Raw genomic sequence first — 21,876 nt, 5'->3', positions numbered from 1 at the left:
TATAAGTTTCTCTCTCCCCTCTTTCTTTTTTGTTGCCTTTCCTTCTCTCTTCTCTCTCTCTCTCCCTTTCTTTTTTTCTTTTTTCTTCCTCTCCCCGAGTGCAGGCTTCTCTCTCCTCTTTCTTTTTTATTTCATTCCCTTCTCTCTTTCTTTCTTCTTCTTTTTTCTCTCTTTCTTTTCTTCTTCTTCTTACTCTCACCGAGTTCACTCTTCTCTCTCTCTCTCTGTCTTTCTTTTTTTCTTCTTTCTCTCTCTCTTTCTCTCTCTCTATTTGACCCAGCTCCAACTGAAGAATCTATTAAATGGGTTTTGGTCCACTTGGGCCTGGAGCTTGTAGGAATGTGATTATTTGAGATTGGAAGTGAGAGAGTTTGGGAACAAGGAAAGATCATGAGAAGGGTTGAAGGGAGGCTGTGTGAAGAATTTTCACCTGCATATTATGGGCTCTGCACTGTTGGTGAAATGCTCAGTGCTGGCACTACCCATCTTGCAATCACGCCTCTTGATGTCTTGAAAGTTAATACGCAGGTTCGTTTTATTGATTAAGAGAAGGGAAGGAAATAAAAAAGAAAGAGGAGATAGATGACTGAACTCGGGGAGAGGAAGAAAGAAGAGAAAAAGAAAGAGAGACAGAGAAGAGAGAAGGAAAGAAAACAGAAAAGAAAGAGGGGAGAGAGAAACTTATATATATATTTTATAATTTTGGATTGATTTGACGATTATATCCCTGAATTTAACAGTTTTTTTTGACAGAAGGACTATTTAAGAGCACCTATATTAACGTTAAGGACCATCAGTGATAGAAAAAAACTTTAAGGATGCAATGTGATAGTTTCACAAACGTCAGGGACGTTTTGTGATAATAAGCCATAGTGAAAAGAGAGAGAAGGAAAACATAAAAAGAGCACTTTGAAATTTGATAAAAGATTGGTAATTGTGCTAAGAAAACAAAAGCCTCAATAATATTGAGAGGGGGCATAAGAACCCCCCTGGGCCTTAGCTCCCTCTGCCCTTGCCGCCGAGATACATGTACATGTGTTTTTCTATTTCAGATTTTAAACCGAATGAGCCTACGTACCCATATCTCTTCTCTATTGTTTAAGTTCAATTAACAGTCATCTTGCTAGGTTTTTTTTTTCTTTTTCTTTCCTTCTACCTTACTAGTTGCTATTCCTATTCTAGACAGGAATCTCTCAAACTCTAATTAGTTGAAAGACCCAAATATATGAGATTTTAACCTATGCAGATGAAGCCAAGTTCGCTAGAACAAATAAGCTTTTTAATTTTTAATTTTTTAAATCTGAATATCTTGGTCTTGGTCATATACTATTGTACTTTATTGGTATTTCCCACAAAGGAAAACGAAGGCTCCTCCTATCCCATCATTTGCAATCCCTACAAGGACAAACAAGTAATTTCCATGACAAATGATAAATTCACCACCCATTTATTTACATCCAATCCAACAAAACCCCGTCGCGGTTTCCACCAGCTGTTTTGACGAAAAAAGAAATAAAAGTGGCTTCCACCAGCTGTCCCAAAACTGCTGCACTTCACCACCTCGTCACCGCCGCCACCACAGTCCTAAATTACCAAACCACCCTTGTTCATTTATTTTTGGCAAAAAATATACAAAAACGATGCAATGCCCAGTAGTTTTAATCAAATTGCCGTATTTGCCCACGTCACGACTCTCACTACACTCGCCATTTCTCTCACTACTCATTAGACCCAAAAAGCTCAGGAAAGCAAGAAGAACGAGAGAGAGTAGAAGTAGCATCGGTAGAGATAGGGCAATGCCTTGTTCTGCAATTGGTGGAGGTGGTGGTGAGGCTAATGGTTCTCTGCTCAATTTCAAACTGACCGAGTCCACGTTCTTGGCCTCCCTCATGCCGAAGAAAGAGATTGGCGCCGATCGCTTCATCGAGGCTCATCCCAATTACGACGGCCGTGGCGCCCTCATCGCTATCTTCGGTATCTTCATCAGTCCAATTGCTTAATTTCTGCTTGCAAGAAGAGAAAACGAGAAAGAAAGTTGAATTGTTAAGAACGAACTGATAAGAAAGAAAGATAATCTGTTGTGCTAGGCATAATTAGGAAAATGAATTTAGTTGACAAAAGATAAAAGAACTATTGGTTTGATTTTCTGGGGCGAGGAACTTAAGTTGTTGAACTGAAACTGTGAATCAGATTCTGGAGTGGACCCTGCTGCTTCTGGATTACAAGTTACATCAGATGGAAAGCCGAAAATCCTAGATGTTCTTGATTGGTAACTATAACTGAACTAATTTATTTGAGCATGCCATTGGTATTGTTAGAACCTTTGATTTAATCTGACAACTTTTCTCTTTTAATTTTTCAGTACTGGGAGTGGTGATGTTGATACTTCAAAGGTAGTGAAGGCCGATGAAAACGGTTCTATTCGTGGAGCTTCCGGTTAGTTTCTTGTTGTAGATGTGTGTATGCATGCAATTGCTTCTGCTTTTATTTTCGTTAAAATTTCCTGCATTTTCTTTAAGCTTTGTAGCCTGTGTTTATGCTTTTGATTGACTATCTAATCGTGAGCTAAGCTCTGTTTTCAAAAATGCCATGCTTGGGTTTTAATGCAAAGTTTCATACAGGAGCATCTCTGGTTGTCGACTCCTCATGGAAAAATCCTTCTGGTGAATGGCATGTGGGTTATAAATTGGTATACGAGTTGTTTACAGATACATTGACTTCTCGCTTGAAGGTAAGCATTGACATTATGATCCATTGATTAGTTTACTGGAATTGTATTTATAGTCTACATCATCACTTCAGATGATAGTGATCAAATTTGACCTCTTTTTAATTGACAGAAAGAAAGAAGGAAAAAATGGGATGAACAAAACCAAGAAGAAATTGCCGAGGCTGTTAAGCATCTTCATGAATTTGACCAGGTTTTTTAATATGCTGATTCTTGATTTCTTGCATATACATGATCCTTAGAGCGCACATTACCCATTTAATCCATCCTATGTTATTAATTTGATATAAGCACACCATAAATGCAGTTGAAAATGTTAAATAAACTGGAAAAGATTATTATTGCACTTTTCAAGTAAGCTTAATATACACTTTCTCTTTGCATTCTTGCCTACATGGATTCTTATATTATGCACTTCCTCTTTGCATATGTTGTGTAACTGGATTGCATTTTCGTTCAAAGTAGTTCATTTTCGTATATTGTACCTATGTAGATAAGGGTACCGATTCAAAACTGCTAACACTTAATCATTTGAAATGTATATACGTTCACATTGTAAAGCATCTCTGATCAACTTTACCATAATCTGATCAATTCTTATAGAAAATGTACATGCAAGCTTTCCAGCTGTTTCACTCTGATAAATGATTAGCAGAGTATGCTTGCATCGCATTGCTCCTAAATGTGTAACTCTTTATGTTACCATATTTCCAGAAACACAGTAAAGTGGATGATGCTAACTTGAAAAGGGCTCGGGAGGACCTGCAAAATAGAGTTGATTACCTACAAAAGCAAGCTGATGTGAGTGCCAAATATTAAATTTTTTATTTTTTAAAATTTTGAATTTCCTCTGCAACTCTTAAAGGTGATAATTTGTTTTCTAGACCTATGATGACAAAGGCCCTGTCATAGATGCTGTTGTATGGCATAATGGAGAAGTATGGAGGGTTGCCCTTGACACACAGACTCTTGAGGATAACCCAGATTGTGGAAAACTTGCAGACTTTGTGCCCCTAACTAATTATAGGTATGGTTGGCTTGGTTTAGTGGCAATTTCATTAGAAAAGTATAATGATGTTGAGGCAAAGAAGGAAGATATACTTAATTATTTATGGTTATAAAATGTGTATAGTGATACCAAACAATTTTACATCTGAAAAGTCCTTTTGATTTCTCAATTGCAAACTTATTTGTGTTTGGTGTTTTATTTTCCAATAGGGTGGTTATGATCATGGATCAGTTCTATAGAATTTTGACTTGAATAAACTTTCTTGCAGGATAGAACGAAAATACGGTGTTTTTAGCAAATTAGATGCCTGCACATTTGTTGTTAATGTGTATGATGAAGGGAATATCGTAAGTATTGTGACAGATAGCTCTCCCCATGGCACTCATGTTGCTGGTATTGCTACTGCTTTCCACCCAAAGGTACTATTGTGTACGTTTTATCCATTTGCTGCACTTTTTCTCAATGTTAGGATAACATACTTATGATACACGCGGTTGTTCTTAGGAGCCCCTGTTGAATGGAGTTGCACCTGGAGCACAACTAATATCTTGTAAAATTGGAGACTCGCGCTTAGGTTCAATGGAGACAGGAACTGGTTTGACTCGAGCCTTGATTGCTGCTGTGGAGGTACTTTAAAATTCGATTATTTTCTAATCTCTCTAAGATAATCAGCAGTTGTAGTTTGTCCAAGTCTTGTTTAGGAGTTCAGCATTATGCCACTGGTGGTCATGTATTATAGGGAATCCAATGCGTTGTATAGGTTAGTATAATGATGTCCTTACTGTAATGTTTTCTGCAGCATAAGTGTGATTTGATCAACATGAGTTATGGAGAACCTACTTTACTGCCAGACTATGGGCGTTTTGTTGACCTCGTTAATGAAGTATGATTTCTTAAATTTGTGTCTGGCTCGTTTGACTACAATTTTTTTTTCCTGCTCTTATTTTTTATGCTCTCAATATCTATCCATGGATGCTATAAAACTAGGCTGTGAACAAGCACCGTCTAATATTTGTGAGTAGTGCTGGCAATAGTGGGCCAGCACTGAGCACTGTTGGAGCACCTGGTGGTACCACATCAAGCATTATAGGAGTTGGTGCATACGTCTCTCCAGCAATGGCTGCTGGTGCTCATTGTGTAGTTGAAGCCCCTGGTGAAGGGCTTGAGTACACTTGGTATATAAAATTCATTTTTCTGACTTCCAATTTTAAATGTGAGCTCCCACATTCGACTTCGTTTAGGTTGGTCTTCTAGTTTCATGAGAAGTTATGCTTGATATGCAGGTCTAGCCGTGGACCAACCGCCGATGGAGATCTTGGTGTCTGTATAAGTGCTCCTGGTGCGGCTGTTGCTCCTGTTCCTACATGGACTCTTCAACGACGCATGCTCATGAATGGAACATCAATGTCATCTCCATCTGCTTGTGGGGGAATTGCTTTGCTCATAAGTGCATTGAAGGTACTTCTGTTATGCATTAGTAGTTTTGTCTTTTTTTCTTTTGACATTGTTTGTACAGATGTTTATTTTGGGGTGTAACTTCCTAAAATCTATTGTTTTTGGCAGGCTGAAGGTATTCCCGTGAGTCCATATAGTGTAAGGAAGGCTCTTGAAAATACATCTGTTACAATAGGCGGTCTACCAGAAGATAAACTATCAACTGGAGAAGGGCTTATGCAAGTTGACAAGTTAGACTTTTGATCTGGGCCTTCACTCCTTCCTACTATAGATTTCTGCATGTAATTTTGAGATAAATCGTGATCATTTACTGATTATCAGGGCACATGAATATCTAAGGCAGACCCGGGATGTACCATGTGTTTGGTATCAGATAAAGATAAATCAATCTGGTAAACCAAGTAAGTTTAGTGCCACCCTGCTCCTATTTCTCCCACTCTTCATTGAAAAGCGCAAAATTGCTGGTGCATGCCCAATTTTAGCATGAGACTTCCTATTTTCTTGCTTGATGGGATGATTGCCTCCAAAATTTGATAATTCTAAATTGTTAAGCATGTTTCCTATGAAGAAAAAAAGGCTAAATATGTAAATATTTTGGAAGATTTGGTAATGCCCTTCTGCATGCTAATATATTAAGTCTGATATAACCTCAGCATGGATCTATTCAGGTTTCAGTTTTCAGTTCACTTGTTATTAGGTTCTTGGTAATCACTCTATGTTCGAGAATTGTTCTCTTGATTTTAGGTTATGTTAATGCACTGAACTTACTTTGTGACTGTAATTTGATGGCAGCACCCACATCACGAGGAATCTACTTAAGGGAGGCTAGTGCTTTCAAACAATCTACTGAGGTAAAATTATTTATTGACATGCTGGAATTTCATAATATGAATATGTAGTTTAAGATTTATTGTGGTTTCCTATTTACGGTTATTTTCTTTAGATGTAAACTTGCTAAGAACAACTTTTGCAACATTTCTTTCAGTCCCAATTTTGAATTTCATTGCGTCTGTCGATTTATATATAGCTGAAGTAGTGTTTTTAACAGTGGACAGTGCAAGTTGAACCAAAATTTCACGAAGGTGCAAGTAATTTAGAAGAATTGGTTCCTTTTGAGGAGTGCATCGAGTTACATTCCAGTGAGAAGGCGGTTGTGAGGGCTCCTGATTTTCTCCTTCTTACTCATAATGGGCGTAGCTTCAAGTTAGTTAGCACTACTTCAATGTGCCTTTTTTTTTGTCTGTTAATTGTCCACATATTAGCTCTAATTCTACTTGTCACTGATTTTTGCCCTTTTTCTTTTCAGATTTGTTTTCTCCTGTTTTTCTTCATGTATAAAATTGACTAACCTGTTTTTCTGCGATGCCAATTTGCATGCTCTATCTTTAAAAGAATGCATGACTCAACTGTTGCATTGCATGCATGCATCTTGTGTGTTGTCATACTTTTATATGTGGCTTGGAGCATAGCACAACATCTGTTTTAGTTGTGAGTGCATATTCTTGAGGGTGCTCCCTGCTCCCAAACTATGGCATAGACATTTACTTGTGAACCAAATTCCCAGAACAGAGCGAATGGGCAGGGAATTAAGCTTCATTCTGATACAATTTTCCATCATTGGAATATATATGCACGGACATATACATGCAGAAGGAACAAAAGCACATGTTGGTTTATCATAAGCTGCTTGTATGATATTTAACTATTTCTGTGCTGTCTTAAGAGTTTTAACATTTCTTTATTTTTAGACTCTTTAATCTTATGATCTTTACATCTAATCTCCTTAATATATTTTGTATGTATGGGTAAGTTAAGTGTTAGTTTGTTCATCATCAGTTACAAGTTCTCTTTCCTTATCTTTTCAGCATAGTTGTGGATCCCACCAACCTTAGTGAAGGTCTACACTATTATGAACTATATGGTGTTGATTGCAAAGCACCAGGGCGCGGCCCCCTTTTCAGAATCCCTGTTACTATAACAAAGCCTATAGCTGTGATAAATCGACCTCCACTGTTGCCATTTTCTAGGATGTCATTTTTGCCAGGTGTGAGGCATTGTTAGTTGTCTTTCTTCTCTGTTTCTTGTTACAAACAGTTTATTCTTAGCTGCTTGTGTTTTGAATTGGCTGGTATTAATCATATGGACAATTCTTTGATGGTGGCAATTCTTTTTCTTGATGGTTAGGCCACATAGAAAGGAGATTTATAGAAGTACCTCTTGGTGCTACATGGGTTGAAGCAACCATGCAAACATCAGGATTTGATACAGCACGAAGATTTTTTATTGACTCTGTTCAGGTATAGCTTGCAGTTAAAACTTATATCAAATGGTGTAAGCCTGCTTTAACATGCTTGCAATGTCCAGCTTTGTCCCCTGCAAAGACCTCTTAAATGGGAGAGTGTTGTAACATTCTCTTCTCCGGCTTCCAAAAGCTTTTCATTTCCCGTTGTGGGTGGTCAGACAATGGAATTAGCTATTGCTCAATTTTGGTCGAGTGGGATAGGAAGTCATGAAACAACTAATGTGGATTTTGAGGTATGCTGTTTGTATTTGGACATAGCATATCTAGTAAAATTGTAACACTTCTATTGTTTATTTTCCACTATTCCTTAGATTTTTACTTTTACTGATGATGCCATGAATTTTCTTTGTGGTTAACTTCCGGGAGTTCTCTATTATTCTGATGTTATAATAACTCATTTGATTTCTACGTTATCTTCTTATATTTCCACTTATGTTTTTTTCCTCCATATTAATTGAGTTTTGAGAAACTGCGTCATCACCCAACTGATAGACTTGTTTAAATTCTTCAACTTGTAGAAAAAGTATCTCACATATCCTTCTGACTGATACTATCTTACATTTCCTTCTTTGGAAATCCTTTATTTTATTACTTTTATCTCTTTAGAGATAAATCTGAAAAACTTTTATAACAATTAAATTTAGTTTTGTTGTCAGTCATGTGGTGTCTTTGAGGGGGAAATAGGCAGGAAAAATCTTCTGGAATTTGATGTTTGTAATGAACTTCATTGGAGAGCCTTACATGCGGGTTTTGTATAAATGTTTCAGATTGTATTTCATGGGATTAACATTAATAAAGATGAAGTAGTACTTGATGGAAGTGAAGCACCGATCAGAATTGAAGCTGGAGCTCTACTGGCTTCTGAGAAACTTGCACCAGCTGCTATTCTAAACAAGGTGAAGTTGCTCCTCTTGTATAGATGATGGTGACCATATATGTTGTTCCTTAACTGTGTGTTACCAGTTCTGTTCTAATATGGTGTCTTCTTCCTTTGAGATAAACTTGCAGATAAGAATTCCATATCGGCCGGTTGAGTGTAAACTTTTTACTCTGCCAACAGATCGTGACAAACTACCCTCAGAAAAACGTATTCTGGCACTTACTTTAACGTGAGTTGTGATCTGATGTTTCTTAATTTGCTGCTTTGAATGACTGCACTTTGTGCTTTATTGTAATCGACCCTTTCTGTTCTGGTTCTTTCAGTTACAAGTTCAAATTGGAAGACGGAGCTGAAGTAAAGCCTCAAGTTCCACTACTTAACAATCGCGTGTACGACACTAAATTTGAGTCTCAATTTTATATGATCTCTGATGCAAACAAGGTACTTTTGAGCTTTGTTCCTTTGCATAACTTCATTTGTGGTTTATTATTACAACGCTTTGGTAGTTGTAAATGTACTCTTTTCTTTGGAATTTCTTACTCTTTTTACCTTTCTGATCACAGCGTGTATATGCAATGGGTGACACTTATCCAAGTTCTGCAAAACTGCCCAAGGGTGAATACAATTTACGGCTATATCTGAGGTATGGTCCTTTTTGAGACAACACATAACCAGCATGCCCGTACATGCTATTATTTCGCTGTTGAAATGTTGTGAAATACTTAGTTTTAAGTCCAAGACTTGGTTATGAATTTATCTTAACTTGCTGCTATTGAAACTTTATCTAATATGAGGTGTTTCAACCTTAGACACGACAATGTGCAATATTTGGAAAAGTTGAAGCAGCTGGTGTTGTTCATTGAGAGGAAGTTGGAAGAGAAGGTAGAGTTACAATCTCTTTAATGATCTTTATAGTCTGAATAAATGCTTTGTCAGGACGGTTTGAGAACCTGATTTTGTGTTATATTTGAACAAGTGGTGTATTGAATCAAAACTGTATAAGATTATCTGTTATTCCCCTGAATCTGTTCAAATCAATGTGTCATTATCAGAAGGGGCATTTTGTGATCAATGCGTCTGTGTTTCATTACCTTTTAAATGCTCTGGTTTCCTTCTAAACCAGGATGTAATCCGATTGAGCTTTTTCTCCCAACCTGATGGCTCTTTGACGGGAAATGGTTCTTATAAGTCCTCCGTTTTAGTTCCAGGGTATGCGACTGAATAATTTATTCTTGTGGTTTAATAATGTCATTTTGTAATGCTATTTAACTTATTGGAATTGTTGTAGGAAGAAAGAAGCAATCTATTTGGGTCCACCATCCAAAGACAAAATCCCAAAGGTTTGTTATGTTTTTTTTTTTTACTTTTATTTTGATGTTAGTGTTGAAAGTTTTTAATACTACTTATGAAATTTCTGCAGTTTTCTCCACAAGGATCTGTTTTACTAGGAGCGATCTCATATGGGAAGTTATCGTATGTTGAAAAGGGAGAGGGGAAAAATCCACTAGAGAATCCTGTGTCTTATCAGATATCATATATAGTGCCACCAAATAAGGTTTTTATATATGCTGCCTTGTATTGTTTTCCAGTAGTCTAAGACATCATATACGTCCTAATGTGACTGACCAGCTGAGCTGAGCTTTGGTTAGATATACCATTTTTGCTGTTATTTGACCAAATAACATGTGTATGTAAATAGTTTTTATTACAATGCTTTTGCAGCTGGACGAGGACAAAGGAAAAGGTTCTTCTACTTCAACTAAGGGTATATCTGAGCGATTAGACGAAGAGGTATGCAAGGCACATAGACTAATGTTTCTTCATCTGACTGGATGCATCAGATTTTCATGCAGGTTACTTTGGCAAAAAATTCTAGGTTACTTCTGACTTTCAAATTGGCAAAGTCGATGGCATGCTACTCATTTCCACCTGTCTCCAACACTTGTTTGGAGATTTGTAGTAAAATCATAGATAGAGTTACTTAAGGTGCCATCTTTTTGTCAAGATGCTCATACAAAAGCTGTTATTTTAGTAGTGGGTTTCTCACATAGGTGCACCTACAGGGAGACATACACCCATACTTATGTTTGTCTTATATTGTCAAGGATTTGTTTGTGGGTTTGTTTGTGTTCCCCTTTCGTTGAGGACCCCGCTAGGCTCACTTACATCTACCTGTGATTATAGTATCACCATGCTTCAGTATAGAACGTTGAAAAACCTGATATTTGTGTGGCACATACATTCAGTTACCCTTATTTATGGATTTTCAAAGTTGGTTGCAGATTTTTCCATTGAGTCATCACTATCTGCGACACTGATGCTTATTGTCTATACTTTGTGAATCAGGTTCGAGATGCAAAGATTAAAGTTCTTGCAAGCCTGAAACAAGACACTGATGAAGAATTCTCAGAGTGGAAAAAATTATCTTCCTCTCTCAAGGTCTAGCTCATATTGTTATGATATAGCTTAATGATTTAGGTTATATGATCAGGAATTGACCATCTTATGTTTTTCTTTAACATGGGAGAAAAGATTTATTTAAACTCATTTTCATCTATTCTCTACATGGTAGGGTGTAAGGTTTTTCAACTGAATCTTGAAATGAGGCTGGTCAGCTCTTATTTCAGTTAGTTTGTACATTCATTCAACATGGATAGTGGGGCTTTGACTTCTGAGTACCTTGTTATTAACTTTGCATATTTTACACAAGCACACGACACTCACCATTGAGTAACTACTTTGAAATCTGTTCCGGAACTACACGTTCTGAACTGTTAATTTTTACTTCCATTCAGTGTATGTACAAATATATTTCGTCAATAATTGAGTATCTGTTTTTTAAGTCTGTTTCGGATTTCTATATAATGTGTAAAGTTTATGTTGTATGTATGACTCATCCATCGTATGTACCCTATGTTTCTCTTTACAGTCTGAATACCCTAAATACACTCCATTGCTTGCAAAGATATTGGAAGGTTTGCTTTCTCGAAGCATTATTGAGGACAAAGTCGGCCATGAAAAAGAGGTAGTGTAGCACAAGTGTGTGGTCAAGAATGATGTAGTTTTGTATATTGTTAATAGATACCTTGAGGGATGGGTTTATGCGGTGATCTGATAGCAGTTACCATGTGCCGCTTTGCAGGTTATTGATGCAGCAAATGAGGTGGTTGACAGTGTTGACAAAGATGAGCTAGCAAAATTTTTTGCACTCAGAAGTGATCCCGATGATGAAGAGGCAGAGGTGTGTATGTGTTAACTTATTTATTTATTTATTTTTATAACTCTCTTTCTTAAAACCAATATGAACAGAGATCTGCTGAAACTCTTTCAGAGAATCAGCAAATCCTAGAAGCTTTTTCCACCTGAATTTCTTTCTTGGTTAATAATGACTAGTACTGTTTCTTATTGTAGAAAATTAAAAAGAAGATGGAGACAACCCGTGATCAGTTAGCAGAGGCGCTGTACCAAAAAGGACTAGCACTGGCAGAGATTGAATCTTTGCAGGTTGGAACAGTTCTTTCTGTTTAATTTCATAGTTACGTTCTATTAGGTTAATACTTTGCGGTTTTAAATTTTGATATAAAGTATGAGATGAACATATGGTTTTGTAAAAATATGTCAAAGTTGCACAGCCAGATTTTATTTTTTAGTTGGTCAGCCTGTGATGGTAGTATGTCTAGTTTAATGTAAAGCATTTTTGTTGTAGAGGAAATAAATTATTCATTCTGAGGACGTTGAGCTTTAAACATCTGAGGAACTCTTTTTTTTTTTTAAATCCATAGAAGAGCTAAATATTTTCTAGACTTGTAACGCAAATTTGATAACTGATTCCTTTAATGGTAGACATCCAACTCCAACGTAATGAGCGTCGGTTACTTTAACCCAAGCAAGGGATGAATCATGGGTCGAAAATTGAATTGTGCACTTTCTTGGTGCAACCATTCACATGCTGGTATATTTTGTTTTTGGTTTATAATTTGAGATTATTTCTCCATACCTATGAATGCTGATAAGGAGCACGTTATCTAGTTACCAGTGTTACGGTCAATTTGTTTCTTATACCCATTATTTAGTTACCAGTGTTACGGTCAATTTGTTTCTTATACCCATTATTTAAATGGAGCACATGCATCATTACAATTATTGTTGCAGGGTGATAAGCGCACTAAGGCTGAAGAAGGAGCAGAAAAGACTGAAGATTTGTTTGAAGATAACTTCAAAGAACTTAAAAAATGGGTTGAAGTGAAGTCCTCTAAATTTGGAACCCTCTTAGTACTTCGTGAGAGACGTTATGGAAGGCTTGGAACAGCGTTGAAGGTATTTTTTTCCTTCTTCCCTCTCACTCTTAGGAACTTAAGCACACTTCATCACGCCTAATACCATGAATAATCCCATTTAATGCAATAATAAGTTCCAGGTCCAGTAAAACTTAAAAAGAATAAGGAACACTCTAGAAACATACAAAGTGATCTTCAAATGTCAGTTCTAGTTCTGAAGTTTGTATTTGCTTGGGAATGGTGTCAAAGAGGAATGTTTTATCATGTTCAAGAACAGATTTTGGTTATTATTTCTCAGTGAATTAGCCTTCTTATCTGATTTGATCATTTACAAGCGCAGGCTTTGAATGACGTAATCCAAGACGATGGAGAGCCTCCCAAGAAGAAGTTTTATGAATTGAAGATCTCCCTGCTTGAAGAGATCGGTTGGAAACACTTGGTGACACATGAGAAACAATGGATGCATGTCCGCTTTCCAGCGAATTTACCTCTTTTCTAGGGGGTTCCTCCATAACAGAGATCAAATAGACTTGAATAATAAGCATCAAATAAGGTCCTAGCTAGGCCCTGTTTACTAGGTTAGAGTCTTTAACTGCTTCAAGGATAGTTCCTATGACAGTAAACTGTGATCATTTCTCCCTCCCGCTTTCCCCATATACTGATTGTGGTTAATATTGTTAGAAACTCTCTACTCTTTTCTCTCAGTTCACATGTAGTGTGTGTTATCCTTTATTTAGACCCGTGTTAATAGTGAAATAAAAATGACTTTGATTTTATGTTCTTCATGAGCTCGTCATTTTCTTGTTAATTGTAGGTTCCTATTCGTGTAATATCGAATTTGTTGTTAATTGTTACTGCTTTCAGATTAGAATTGCCCATTTAAAAGATACTGAAAGAATATATTAATTGAATGACCTGAGATAATAGTAAAAATTGAAAGGCATTATACAATTCTTAATTTGCCTTTTATACAATGGAGGAATTAAGAGCGATAGAAGCTCGAGGCCCTTATTGTGACTAAAGGGGATGGAGAACAAGCGGCAGGCCATTGGAAGGCCTGAGAGAGAGCGCAATCGAAGGAGAGTGACAATAGGTAGGAGAGATGGTAAAAGAAAACTTAGACAGAATTAGGGTTAGGACAATCTTGTACTCCAAGAAACTTAGGTTTCGACCAATGCACATTCTTCCTCCAAACCCAAAAGGCGAATACCCCATCTTGTGCTTGCACCCGCCATGTATGTCATCTTTAAACCTCTCCGGCTTGAACTCATTGACGTCATCACCCCACAGAGCTGGGTCATGGTGCATGGCCACTATGTCAATCCACATGTTGGTTCCACTGGGAATTGCCAGGTCATCACTCACTTGAATGTCCCCTTTCGCTTGTCTCTGTGCATTTGGTGCCGATGGATACAATCGAAAAACCTCATTCATCACCCATCCCATCTGCATGATTAATTACAATTAATTAAGCTAATCATAAATATTAGTCTAATCAAAGAACAAATTAAAATGCAAACGTGGGTTATGTCAATTAATCAAGAGTGTGCTCATTCCTTGCAGTATGACCCTAGTGTTTTGCCAAGTGGCCGGTGAAGCCACTAGTGTTTTGCCAGGTGGCAACCCAATTGGCCGGTGAAGCCACTAGTGTTTTGTCAGGTGGCAATCCAACATTAAAAGTGTTCCTTTGTTATTATATTTGAGGCTGTCATGCTATATGTGACAATGGGAATCATGTGCTCGCTTTCCCACGCGCCTTAACCCGTAGACTGAGGCCAAAGGTATCACTCTGTTGTTTGACCATTGACCATTTGACCAAATCCAAATCTATCTGACATTTTTTCTTCTTCTTGTGTTTATTTTTAGTTTTAGGTTACAGATTTGGGAGAAATTTTTAAATGTTTCAGGTACACCACGTGTCTGGTGTACCATCCAATAAACATAGAACATGTGGAATTATTATCCAACCTACTGCATTTCTTCTTATGACATGTGGCGGACTGCATTGGACATATTCCATATGTCTTCCGTCTATTGGATGGTAACACTAAAAAATTACTCTAACCTTAGTTAATTAATTTCAATCTGGAAACCATTGCCCCTTTAAAAATATATCGGTCGACATGTACTTTAATTTCCATGCATTGAATTTTATATTTATAGTATGAAAGACATTAGACTTTATCTTCAGAGAAATCCAGACGCACCACACAAAGTATAAGTTTATAACAACGCATGCATGCATGGGATGGTAATGTGACAGTGCGAGATATGTATATAAATGAATTATTACCTTCTTTAGTCCAGCAAGCATGTTGACATCAATCTCCTTATCTCCCACCACTTCCCTAATCTCCTCTCTCAATTGATCTTGCCAATCCTGGTGAGTCGCCAGAAGCAACATTGTCCATGTGATTGCCAATGCTGTTGTCTCATGACCGCCAAAGAAAAATGTCTTGCACTCATCCACCAGATCCTGTGTGGTTAAAGCCTTTGTAAAACCTCCTTGTTCACTTTGCTTAAGCAGTATTCCGAGCAAGTCGTGCTGCGGCGTCGACTCTTTCATCGATTTTTTCCGAGCACTGATGATTGACAGGAACAGTTGGTTGATTTCTTGTCCAAGTCTTCTGGCCTCGAGGGTTTTCTTAGGGTGCATTATTTTGCCAAAGGGAACTCCCACAAAACGGCTCGTTTTGAAGAGGGTCATTTGCAAGGCTCTTAATTTTTCATACACTAGTCGCCCACTTTGGTAACTAATGCCAAAGCTTGTCTTGGCGATGATTTCTCCTGCCGTGGCAGTGATTTCTCTCTCGACGTCGATTTCCTGAGCGCCGGAATCTATGAGGATGCCCCAGTTATCCAGCATTTCTTTGGTGGTCTCCACCATTAAGCTAGCCATTGCCTGTAATATCGATTGCACATGGAATCTAATTGAGTGGATTTGATATAAAAATGTTAAAAGTCAAAGCACTAGAAGAAAAAATGCTTCACCCAATTAAGGTTTTATATTCTTTTCTAAGAAACAAGCTTTTTAACCTTTGTATGGAATGTAATGCTTTGCCAATTCCGGTGTTTTTATAAACATGAGATTCTCATAATAGAATAAGCTATATGTATATATATAATGAAAATAAGAAAAAGCATCTTTGAGAGAGAGAGAGAGAGAGAGAGAGAGAGAGAGGGACCTTCAAGTTGGTAGGGTTAAAAGCAGGAGTGATAACGTGGCGGTGACGAACCCAGTCATCACCTTCTGACATAACGAGGCCATTACCAAACATGGCAGCTCTGTCACGTCTAAACACAGCAGGCTTTCCCCAGTTCTTTGCTGTGACCTCTGCAGACAATTTTTTCAGCAACTCTGGATCGGCTATGTACAGAAATGGCTCTGTGCCTAACCAGTAGACGAACATTTTTCCTGCATGTGTGAATATAACATAATAAAAAATTAGTTAATCTGTAAAACACATTTATCACTAATTGATACTTAATGACTAATTTTGAAAGCAAGTGCAAAAAAGTGCTGGTGGGGTAATGTTGTTAATTACCGTGGGAGCTCTGCCAACGAGCAAAGTAAGGAAATAGAGTTGAGTGAATGTCATGGGTGATGATATTTGAGTTAGGCTGCCCAAATGAAGACGACGAGCTTTTAACATTGATCTTCTTTTTCATCTCAGTGAGATTTCCTAATGGAAAGCTTGGAGATGGACCATTTAGCCCATATTTCTTAAGCTTCCGGTAAGCTAGGACTGGAGAAACCCAAAACGAATATATTAAGCTGCAGCACATGTACAGCAGGGCCATGGCGGCCATGAAGATGAAGAAGAAAAGTTGAAATGACCCAATGAACTCCATCGCTTTTCTGTGTGCGTCTCTTTTAAGCCTTTTTTATGGTTTTGTGAGTTTAACAAGAGAAGAGAGCCAGTATTTATAGACGAGAGAAGCTGATCAAACGAAATAACCAATATAATGGGGAGGTTCAAGAATGTCGGAAGTTTGACTATGACCTAATGACGTGGCTTTTTTAATTATTAATTGACTTTGCGCTCCTAATTTAAGCGACCTTCTCTTTTCTTCTTCTTTTTATTTTTTGAGTTGAACAGGCCGAGTTAACTTCGAATCGGTTCTACCAACACCAACTAGTCTTTGGTCTAATGGTATTTATCTTCAGTTGATTGAAGGAGGTTCTAAGTTCGACCCACATGAATAATAATGACATATATATTTGTTGAATCCGGGTTATAGTTATAACTTTATTATATGTGTACTATTTGAGTGTATTGTGACCCGTTATAAAAGTATTTTCCTTGTTTGTCAAGAAAAAGTTTGAATGGGTTCAGGTGCTTCATTTTGAACACTCTTCCTTCTTCTTTTCTTTCTCTTTCATTTTTACTTTTCATTTTTGTTTTGTCAAAAGATGGACCAAACTTTAATCACTTTCTATGTTGCGGTTCGATCATTCATACAAGTCGCCGGGCATGCGGCTGAAAAGTGTTACAGTACGAACTGGATATGGGTGTGTCCTGTGTGCACGCCACCGTCCGTATAGTTCTTGTTGATTGTCAGATATTCCCACGTGTACGGCTGTGGTTGGAGATCAACAACCGCTTTGTAGACCATAAAACAGAAAATTGATTTCTCTGTGTCTAGTTCTTCAAAAATTGGCAGCAGCTCCAATTTGGATTTGGTGTAATTTATTTAAAAGTAAAGTATTAGTTAGCGTTATATATAATTAACAGAAACAAGAACTAAAAGTAGAATGAAAATTGTCAATGTGTTGAATTTGTGGAAAAATAAAGTTAGCTCGTCGTTTTCATTACTAGCTAGATGGTTTTCAATGCTTTAATTTCCAGTCTTACTTTGATGTTCCCATGGAGATACCATTCTAAATAAAAGTATAATCACAAGATTTAAAGTTTAACTATAATAACTATATACTCTCCACGTGAAGAATAAAGGTGACAAACTATATATCCAAGTTAATTACAAGAGCTTAGTATTAATTAAACGTGCTTAATACAATACTATTATACTATTTTCAAACTAATCAACGCGCGACACAGTACATGATGGAATAATTTTGCACTACTAGTCCTAGATGCCAATTAGTAACCCAATAATATGCCTAACGACTTTTAACCATCCATTACTTAATTAGGAAAAGTTGATATAAAGCAGCTAGCTTTAGGTTACATATATACATGATTATCACGTACATGGTTGGATTAATTTCTATGTCTTTTAAGTACGTGCAATCGTGTTTGACCAAAAACTCTATTAGAACAGAACAGTTTCGACAGACGTTGTGATTATATTGTTTATTTATGCATTAATTTCCGAGTTTGAGGCCAACTTTTCTCACTAAGATAGATTGAATTCAAAGATATGTGTTTCATGCATATATACTTTTACTGTTGAATTTGACGGATTGATGTCGTAGGTGATGACCACTGAATATATATAGCGGGGGCAGGTTTGTTAGGTTTGAATCAACCTACCCATCATGATTTCTAAATTCTATTTACATAGAGTTTGCACGAGAGAGGCAACCAACGAAAGAGGCTGGAAATGTTAAATCTGTTTGTTTGCATGAATGTAAATTTTACGTCCCTAATAATTATATAAAGATATTCTTCTGCATTAACACTGAAACACAGTGCCACTGGCCCACTGGCCCACTGCATGTATATATATATATCTAGCGATCGAGATCCTGTGGTGGACTTGGTAAACCAAATTAGAATATTGTTTAATATAGAATAATTGAACATTCCGTCCATCCATCCTCCTGTCCTGAATCCTCGTGAGGAGGAGATGAGTCCCAGTCTTTGTTTTCTCCGGTCAAAATTCAAATAAAGTCACGAGTTTATCATCACCGCGGTTCTTCATGTCCTTTATTATATTTATATCAAAATTGAATGATTTCTGAGTTTAAAAATGCTTTCAATTCAACATGAGAAAATCAGCGCATGCGAAGCAAACGGGATCAATTCCGCAGCCACACGCTCTCATCTACTAATTCCAAGTTGTTTTTCTTATTTTAGTGCGCAAGTGCACGAAAACGATTTTCACATCTCCTACTTTCTCCTCAACTCCTAACTATTTCCACCCAATACAGCACAAGGTTGGTTTTGACACGTTTTAGAGTGAGAAAATAATTAGGACGTCATCCATGAACTCAAAGCACTTATGATCTTCTTACGAAAGTGCCCACCTCAACACGTCCTTTTACTAATTTACTTTATAAATTCAACTAATAAGGTCCTATCTAGTATCCTTCTCAAAAATCATGATTCTTTTTTAAAACTTGTTTGGTATTGAACTCCAAACTACTTTTAAGATCTAAACAAAATTAAAATTAAAATCATAAAATCAAAAATCCTAGATTCCCAAATTGAAATTAACCACAAAAAATAAAAAATAAAAAAAGAAGGAGAAATAGAAGCCAATCCAAGTGGAAAGGAAGAAACACAAAGAAGAGGTCGAAATGGGAGGAGGGCAAGAAGGAGTGGAAAGAATTGAGGGCGGCGGAGCAAAGGGCTTAGGGTTTAAAGCAGCGGCGATGCTCCTGGTGGCCGAGAGAGAAAGAGAGAGAGGTAAAACCTCACTTTTTGTGTTTTTAGTTTGGGTTTTTGAAAAATTGGCTTTACCAAACGCGAATTATGGGCTTTGGACTCAAAAATTGTTTTTGAGTTTAAAAAAAGAGTGGTGATTTCTCCACTCCAATTTTATCCACTTACACTTTATTTTATAACTAAAAAATGAGTGTAAGTGAATAAAATTGGAGTAGGGAAATCATTTTCCAAGTAGAATACCAAACATGCCGTAGTTGATTAAGTGAAATATATGTGCGTAAACTTTTCTTTTGTCAAATTGTTGGATAGCAAAATTGACGTTGTGAATTATTTAGATGATTGATGAAGTTAATTATTGTTACTATTTTCCATCGGGTCATGCTAAGGAGACAAACTTGGGATACCAACTTGTGTACCAACTCTCTAATAGAGGTGGAGCCCACCAATACAATGGGTCCCACGCTCTATTAAAGAGTTAGTACAAAAGTTGGTATCCCAAATTGGTCTCCCTAGCATTTTCCTTTTCAATTTCCTATAGTTAAAGAGAATGTTGGAGAAGTCTTAGGTAAGAAAAAGGGCAAGTGCTATTGTCATCCCTATTAAGCTCAAAGACAAGACAAGTCCGGGCTCTCAGTAGCTAGTGAGAGTATCTTGTCTTGTCAAGTTTTCAACTATTAAAAGATTGAGAAAGATTTGATGTCGTTAACTTGTATTTTCATGAAATTATTGTCCCTCTAAACTCTCAAGTCAACATCAGAATCATATTGTTTGATTTGCATACTTACTTTGGAGACAAAACTATTGTTTTGTTGTTTGAGAGGTCGTTGACTTGTGGTTTGATTATGTAATTAAATTCTTTCCATCACTAACCATGGTTCTCGATACTTAATTAGATCAGTGGGAGAATGTCAATATATTAAACTAATTAACGTGAATCATAATCAATCTTTCTTTCACTACTTTTCGAAATGTACATCGAATAAAATAGCATCGACGTCTTTGCTAGGTGCTACTTTTAGACTTGAAGCTATTTTATTCGGTGGATTTGAAACAAAACTTTAGGGTTTTTGTGGCTTCTTTCAAAGACATACGTTGATTCTTATTACAGTGAGTGAGTGAGAAATTGTCTACATTTAACACAGAAAGCTAATAAATAAATAAATTTCAGTCGTCGATCGTCAAATTGGAAATGAAGTAGTGGTTTTGTATTCGAAATTCACCACAAAACACATTCCAAACGTGACCCTCTCCGTCCCCTTTGGTCTGTAGTCTTGTCTTTTGTCACCTAACAGTGAGAAGCCGTGTCACAACTTACCTCTACTTCCTGTATACATGCATGCATGCAATGCAAGTCATGGAGTTTCGACGTCACGAGAGACCTCCTTGAGAAAATAAGGAAATAATTTATTATCTAATTTGGGGAGGGAGGGGAATAAAAACGTTTATAGCGACTCATAGCGAGGGGAACAGTCAGTAAAGGAAAGCGGTTCAAATCTCTTTGCTGCTGAATGAGATTCCTTTACTGACTCGACTCAATGAGAAAGAATGTTCAAATCTTTTGACTATTTAATTATCATTTTAGATTAATGTGAAAAATGCCTTTCATTTACTGCTCACTGCTGCTGAATGAATAATACCTCAATCATCATATCATTAACTACAATTAATTACGATAATTAACATCGTTTTAATTTCTTCATCCAACTATTAATCATACCTCAACTACTGAATGTACACTGTAACTGTACACTAGTATTATGTATGTACACTAGTATATGTATACTATCTGTTTGTGGACGGTGAGGCCACCGGGGTTTTGACAGGTGGCATCCAAAAGTGCTGCTTTAATGGCAGAACTGAGAGAAGGCCAATCCATCCACCACTCTGTATCTGTTGCATATATGACCGTTGACCAATATTTGATCCACCACCATCTATCCAAGTTCCTTTTTTTCTCTTTTAATAAATGAAATCCCTTGAGGCAACTTTCATTTGAACCACAAACAGAGAGCATGTGTAGAAAGAAAGGGAAAGATCAAAGATAAAACAAAATTTCAAAAAGGAAAGCAAATAAGGAAAACTAATCCCTTTCCGGCCAACTCATTGATGTTGACTCTCTCTATTAATGAATTTTGCCTTAACAATGTGAGGCCATGTACTACTTTGATATCCATGCTTTAACTCAGTTACATTCTATCTACGGCTTGATAGACATTAGACTTTAGCTATACAGAAATTCACATGCACCACTAAACCCTATATATATATATCAATTTCTTTATATCTCCCACCACTTGATTTAATCTTTTCCCCCAACTGGCTTTGCCTTTGCCATGTGATTTGCCAATGTTGTTGTCTCATGACCACCAAAGAAAGAGGTCTTGCACTCATCCACAATAATATATTCTTGTCTGGTTAAATTGAAGCCTTTATTATTTGTAAAGCTTCCTTGTTCATAACCCTAATAATCCAAGAAAGTAGTTATTTGAAGACGTGACGCAGCATGACAAATAAATAGCTTAAACTTTAGTCTAGAACATGGAAATCTTTGGAATCCACAAGAAAAAGCCCATACGTCATGGTAAAACAATGTGTTTTACTTGTGACGTCGTTCTTTTCGAATCGACGGGTCATGGGCCCGATTCTGAGCTCG

The 21,876-nt window shown here is 36.9% G+C and overlaps 2 protein-coding genes across 2 annotated transcripts; one reads left to right on the top strand and one right to left on the bottom strand.

Moving 5' to 3' along the window:
• The first annotated feature begins 1,616 nt into the window (after positions 1 to 1,616).
• On the top strand, positions 1,617 to 13,436 carry TPP2 (tripeptidyl peptidase ii). Its single transcript, XM_021971405.2, has 34 exons — positions 1,617 to 1,974; positions 2,191 to 2,269; positions 2,363 to 2,436; positions 2,622 to 2,731; positions 2,841 to 2,921; positions 3,443 to 3,529; positions 3,613 to 3,755; positions 4,006 to 4,156; positions 4,242 to 4,364; positions 4,537 to 4,620; positions 4,725 to 4,912; positions 5,021 to 5,195; positions 5,301 to 5,422; positions 5,514 to 5,593; positions 5,985 to 6,043; positions 6,241 to 6,395; positions 7,058 to 7,236; positions 7,377 to 7,489; positions 7,557 to 7,727; positions 8,262 to 8,390; positions 8,503 to 8,603; positions 8,698 to 8,815; positions 8,938 to 9,017; positions 9,184 to 9,256; positions 9,498 to 9,583; positions 9,663 to 9,714; positions 9,795 to 9,929; positions 10,097 to 10,165; positions 10,721 to 10,813; positions 11,304 to 11,399; positions 11,517 to 11,615; positions 11,786 to 11,878; positions 12,527 to 12,691; positions 12,992 to 13,436. Exons 1-34 carry the CDS (start codon positions 1,641 to 1,643, stop codon positions 13,148 to 13,150), a joined length of 4,056 nt encoding a protein of 1,351 aa, XP_021827097.2. The 5' UTR covers positions 1,617 to 1,640; the 3' UTR covers positions 13,151 to 13,436.
• LOC110767613 (cytochrome P450 714C2-like) lies at positions 13,155 to 16,530 on the bottom strand. The gene is made up of 4 exons (XM_021971195.2): positions 16,197 to 16,530; positions 15,837 to 16,066; positions 14,945 to 15,553; positions 13,155 to 14,097 (listed from the first exon to the last, which is right to left on the bottom strand). The coding sequence occupies exons 1-4, from the start codon at positions 16,501 to 16,503 to the stop codon at positions 13,669 to 13,671; spliced, it is 1,575 nt and encodes a 524-aa protein (XP_021826887.2). The 5' UTR covers positions 16,504 to 16,530; the 3' UTR covers positions 13,155 to 13,668.
• Positions 16,531 to 21,876: the final 5,346 nt, after the last annotated feature.

The sequence above is a fragment of the Prunus avium genome, chromosome 2, assembly GCF_965620075.1.
Source record: "Prunus avium chromosome 2, drPruAviu1.hap1.1, whole genome shotgun sequence".
Classification (NCBI taxonomy): domain Eukaryota; kingdom Viridiplantae; phylum Streptophyta; class Magnoliopsida; order Rosales; family Rosaceae; genus Prunus; species Prunus avium.
The sequence above is the reverse complement of the archived record's forward strand: the minus strand, read 5'-3'. Positions and strand labels throughout refer to the sequence as shown.

Bases quoted from the DNA above. Each gene is read 5' to 3' on its own strand.
- TPP2 (XM_021971405.2), top strand. From the start codon at position 1,641: ATGCAATGCCCAGTAGTTTTAATCAAATTGCCGTATTTGCCCACGTCA. The intron at 5,196-5,300 runs GTACTTCTGTTA...TGTTTTTGGCAG, and splicing joins TGCTCATAAGTGCATTGAAG to GCTGAAGGTATTCCCGTGAG. The intron at 9,257-9,497 runs GTAGAGTTACAA...CTTCTAAACCAG, and splicing joins AGAGGAAGTTGGAAGAGAAG to GATGTAATCCGATTGAGCTT.
- LOC110767613 (XM_021971195.2), bottom strand. From the start codon at position 16,503: ATGGAGTTCATTGGGTCATTTCAACTTTTCTTCTTCATCTTCATGGCC. The intron at 16,067-16,196 runs GTAATTAACAAC...TCACACATGCAG, and splicing joins TCGTTGGCAGAGCTCCCACG to GAAAAATGTTCGTCTACTGG. The intron at 14,098-14,944 runs GTAATAATTCAT...TTAATCATGCAG, and splicing joins TGCTTGCTGGACTAAAGAAG to ATGGGATGGGTGATGAATGA.